This window comes from Juglans regia, chromosome 1, assembly GCF_001411555.2.
Source record: "Juglans regia cultivar Chandler chromosome 1, Walnut 2.0, whole genome shotgun sequence".
Taxonomy (NCBI): domain Eukaryota; kingdom Viridiplantae; phylum Streptophyta; class Magnoliopsida; order Fagales; family Juglandaceae; genus Juglans; species Juglans regia.
In genome coordinates, this window is record NC_049901.1 from 19,029,331 (window position 1) to 19,033,207 (window position 3,877).

Consider the following 3,877-nt stretch of genomic DNA (forward strand, 5'->3'; position numbering starts at 1 on the left):
TCCTTTATAATAATGTGTTTTGGGTGTCCATTACATATATATGATATAATTTTCGTCTTATTTCAATAGGTCACATGAAAGACACCCCATGAGATTTTTGTTTCTGTTTCGTTTTGTTTTTCTGTTTTATATATTCAGATTCAAAACAAACTCGAACGCCGTTCTCGTTCTCGGCTGAGTTCACTCTTTGAAAGTTTCAAATCCTAACCATCATACTCAGCACAAACAACGTGGCCTAGTGAAAAACAAGATATTCTACTGAGAGTACCCTCGTTTTGAATGGAAACAAGATATTCTAAGCGCAGGAAACTTCTTCTCCATACTACTGAAAATGGCATCGACCGAATCAGCGATCTTCCTGATGCTGTTCTCCATCACATTCTCTTCCTTCTACCCATCAAATCCATCGCACAAACCAGTGTCTTATCCAAGAGATGGAGGTCTCTCTGGTCCTCCTTCCCTGACCTTGATTTCACCACCATTAACCCAAATGCCATTTCTTTAACTAATTCGAATCATCCCAACAGAACTGAAAAGAACTTGCATACTACGGCTGCTACAGGAGTGGACTTCATAACCCAGGTTTTAGCACTTCATGACAAATTCTCCCACATAAGGACGCTTCGTTTCAGAGCCCATTTGAGTTTTTCTCATCTAAATGGTTTGATTCGGTCCGCCACCAGGCATAATGTTCAAGAACTTGATGTCGAGGTTGCCACTGACGATTACTTCAACTTCCCACGATCTGTAATAGCGAGTGAATCTTTAAGGGTTTTTAATCTGAAATCTCGTTATCCGGGTTTTCGTTTGCCTCCTTCATCGGTAATGAAGGATGGTTTCAGATCGCTCCATACGTTATCTCTTTCACTCATCATTTTATACAACCAGTCCTCACTCCTGGACTTGTTCTCGGCTTCATCGTTCCCAGTCCTTAGAAAACTGAATCTAGATGCGTGCTTTGGGTTGAAACATCTCAGCGTTGGCTGCCGGGCACTGGAAGATTTGAGTCTGGAGAATTGTTTTCAGCTATTAGGCTTGAATATTTCAAGTCCGAAATTGGAGCGATTGCGGGTAGCGAATTGTTTTGATGCTTACAGTGATAAAAGTCTGGTAAAGATTACTGCACCAAGACTCAGATTCCTGGTCTGGGAAAATAATGCCATTACTAATAATAGTTCTTTTGACAATTTAAGTTTTCTGCATGAGGCCTCCATTGGTTTCTTTGTACTAAACGAAGATACAAGTCATGTGACAAAGATTCAGAGTGTATCCAACCTTCTCTTTGGACTCTCTCATGCCCACTGCCTAAAGTTTGGAAGCCAGTGTATCGAGGTATTTATCAGTTCTCTCTCTCTCTCTCTCTCTCTCTCTCTCTGCACACAGACACATGATCTGTACATATATTTGCATACACATGACTATATATGTTAGTCTATATATATTTTGTGTTACAGTAGCAGTCGATTCCTATTGATCCATGGAATGAATTTTAACTGGTAGGAATTTAACCACCTTTAGGTTGCTCACAATAGAAGGGGAATCCCCTCACATGGCATTCCTTTGGGGCACCAACTCCATACATGGTTGTCTAAGCCACCTTAAAGGCGGCTAGACTTGCCCCTTATGAAAACCAACTTTGAGATGAATTTTTTTATGTTTTTTTTTTTTTTTTTTCTTTTTCATGGGATTTAATATTTTTAATTAGCTCTAACGTGGATATAAATTAGCATAACATATTGATTTCTAATGGGTTGACACATGTATTTATGTATCAAGTGACAAGATTAAATAGTTAGAAAACTAGTGAGAGAATGAAATACCTAATTACAAAATATATAGGGAGTAAACCAAAAAATTAGAAACCCAACCAGCTTTCTTCAAAGGATTAAAAACTCATGTACTCATTTTGCTATGAAAAAAGGGTGAAAATTAGAAACCCATTAATTTTAATTTTTATTTTTGTAAACGAGTAAAAATTAGGCACTTGGTAACCCATGCAATTTATTTTCATGATCAATGCGAAAGCTGAAGAAAACCAATTTTAATCCGAGCCTTATATCAGCGACTAATTAGTTAGGCCTTATAAGCAGCTTGCTTCCTGTCACAGAATGAAAATATGTGATATTTGCGAAACCAAAGTTGCCTTTAGCCCCTATATATATACACTAGAAATTAATCAATGTTACATATTTAGCTGACAGTCACGGAGCTATAAATTCATGAAGTAGCATAAGTTTGTATCACTTTTCCTTCGAAGTAGAGAAAAGGCAAGTGCTGCTTTTTCCCAATTAATTTCAAATAATGATCAATTCGATAACATTATACATATTCTGTTATCCAAGTTTTAATTGAGCTTTTCATTCATATTCTGTCTGGGAATCCTCTGATGGGAACTCCTAACTTTAGATAAATATAGAACAACTTGTTATATTCTATACTATAACAAGTTGATCATTAATTCAAGATATATTTTCAGCTGGACCAATGCTGCAGGTTGTTTATAATTGAGTAGATTAATTAACGTTATCACTGTAGGTGCATCTTGTTTAACTATGGTGTTGTATATGATAATCACTACAAGAAAAATGAACATTTGTGACGGATTATTTATGACGAGAATAACTATTTGTGATGAAAAATAGACTCATTTTGACAAAAGATAGTCATTTTCGCAGGAAATAGCAGGCAAAAAATAAACAGTTTTCTTGTAGTGAATTTTGTTTGATTTGGTAACGTATTAATTTTCTAGTTCCATACATATGAACTTCGGTTCTCTTTCACTGCAGATTCTATCAAGCAATAATTATTTTGCTGTTTATCTACAACCATATAGTAACCTCAATTCTTTGGAGTTGCATACTGGTTTCAACAAAAATAATGTCTTAGGATTAGCATGCCTATTCAGGAGCTCTCCAACACTGCAGACTCTCATTCTCAAGATCATTAATGATCAGAAGATCGAAAGGAGAGTATGTTTTTGTAGCTTTCTTTTTATTTAAATATTCTCTCATACTTGAAATTGCTCACATATAAATTAGTTTGAAAATTAAAAGTGATCTTTCTGTCCTCTCAGCAATGGAATAGGGAAATGTGGGACTTGTCTGGCTCTGAGGAAGAACAATTTTGGGAATCTCAAACCCAGAATCTGAAGTCTTTCCTACACCACCTGAAGGTAGTAAAGATCCATGGGTTTTTAGAATGTGAGAATGAGGTTAGTCTAGCGAAGTTTTTGCTCAAGCATGGAAAGGCCTTGCAAGAGATGATACTATGCACAGGCCATTGCATTGCTAGAGATTCCCTGAGGCGACAGAAGATCAGGTCACAGATGATGGGATTCTCGCGAGCTTCTTCTAATGCTAAAATTGCTTTTCAGTAAATATATATTCCCCAGCTTTTTAATCATTGATGAGTACTATATTTGCCGAAAATTGTTATGTGGATTCTATTCTGGACTATGTAGGACCCCATACATTTTGAAAACTTCGATGAATTTTGCTTAACTAGTATGTTGTTATAAAGCAACGAAGGTACATTGATTGATCAGTAATCGACTAACCGATCTAAGTTTTTTTTTTTTGAAAGGAATAAAGCTCTTATTCAACTTAACTGATCAAAGAATGAACACATGAAAGAATTTCCTCCAATACAATAATCTCCTCAGAGAGTTTAAGTGCATCATTTGCAATAGCATGAGCCACATTATTGATGTTTCTAGTAATGTCGTTAACAGACCACTTAGACAGCTTCATGTCCAGCTGAACTTTCACATCTCGAATGATCATCCATGCTGAGCTCCACTTGTCTAAAGAAATTTTAATATCATTCACCACCAGCTGTGCATCTCCCTCAAGGATAACTTGATTCAATCCTAGCTGCT

At 36.3% G+C, this 3,877-nt stretch overlaps 1 protein-coding gene across 1 annotated transcript; it reads left to right on the forward strand.

Annotated features, from left to right (window-relative positions):
• Positions 1-254: 254 nt before the first annotated feature.
• LOC108991951 (putative F-box/FBD/LRR-repeat protein At4g03220) lies at positions 255-3,543 on the forward strand. The gene is made up of 3 exons (XM_018966380.2): positions 255-1,332; positions 2,787-2,969; positions 3,074-3,543. The coding sequence occupies exons 1-3, from the start codon at positions 280-282 to the stop codon at positions 3,374-3,376; spliced, it is 1,539 nt and encodes a 512-aa protein (XP_018821925.2). The 5' UTR covers positions 255-279; the 3' UTR covers positions 3,377-3,543.
• Positions 3,544-3,877: the final 334 nt, after the last annotated feature.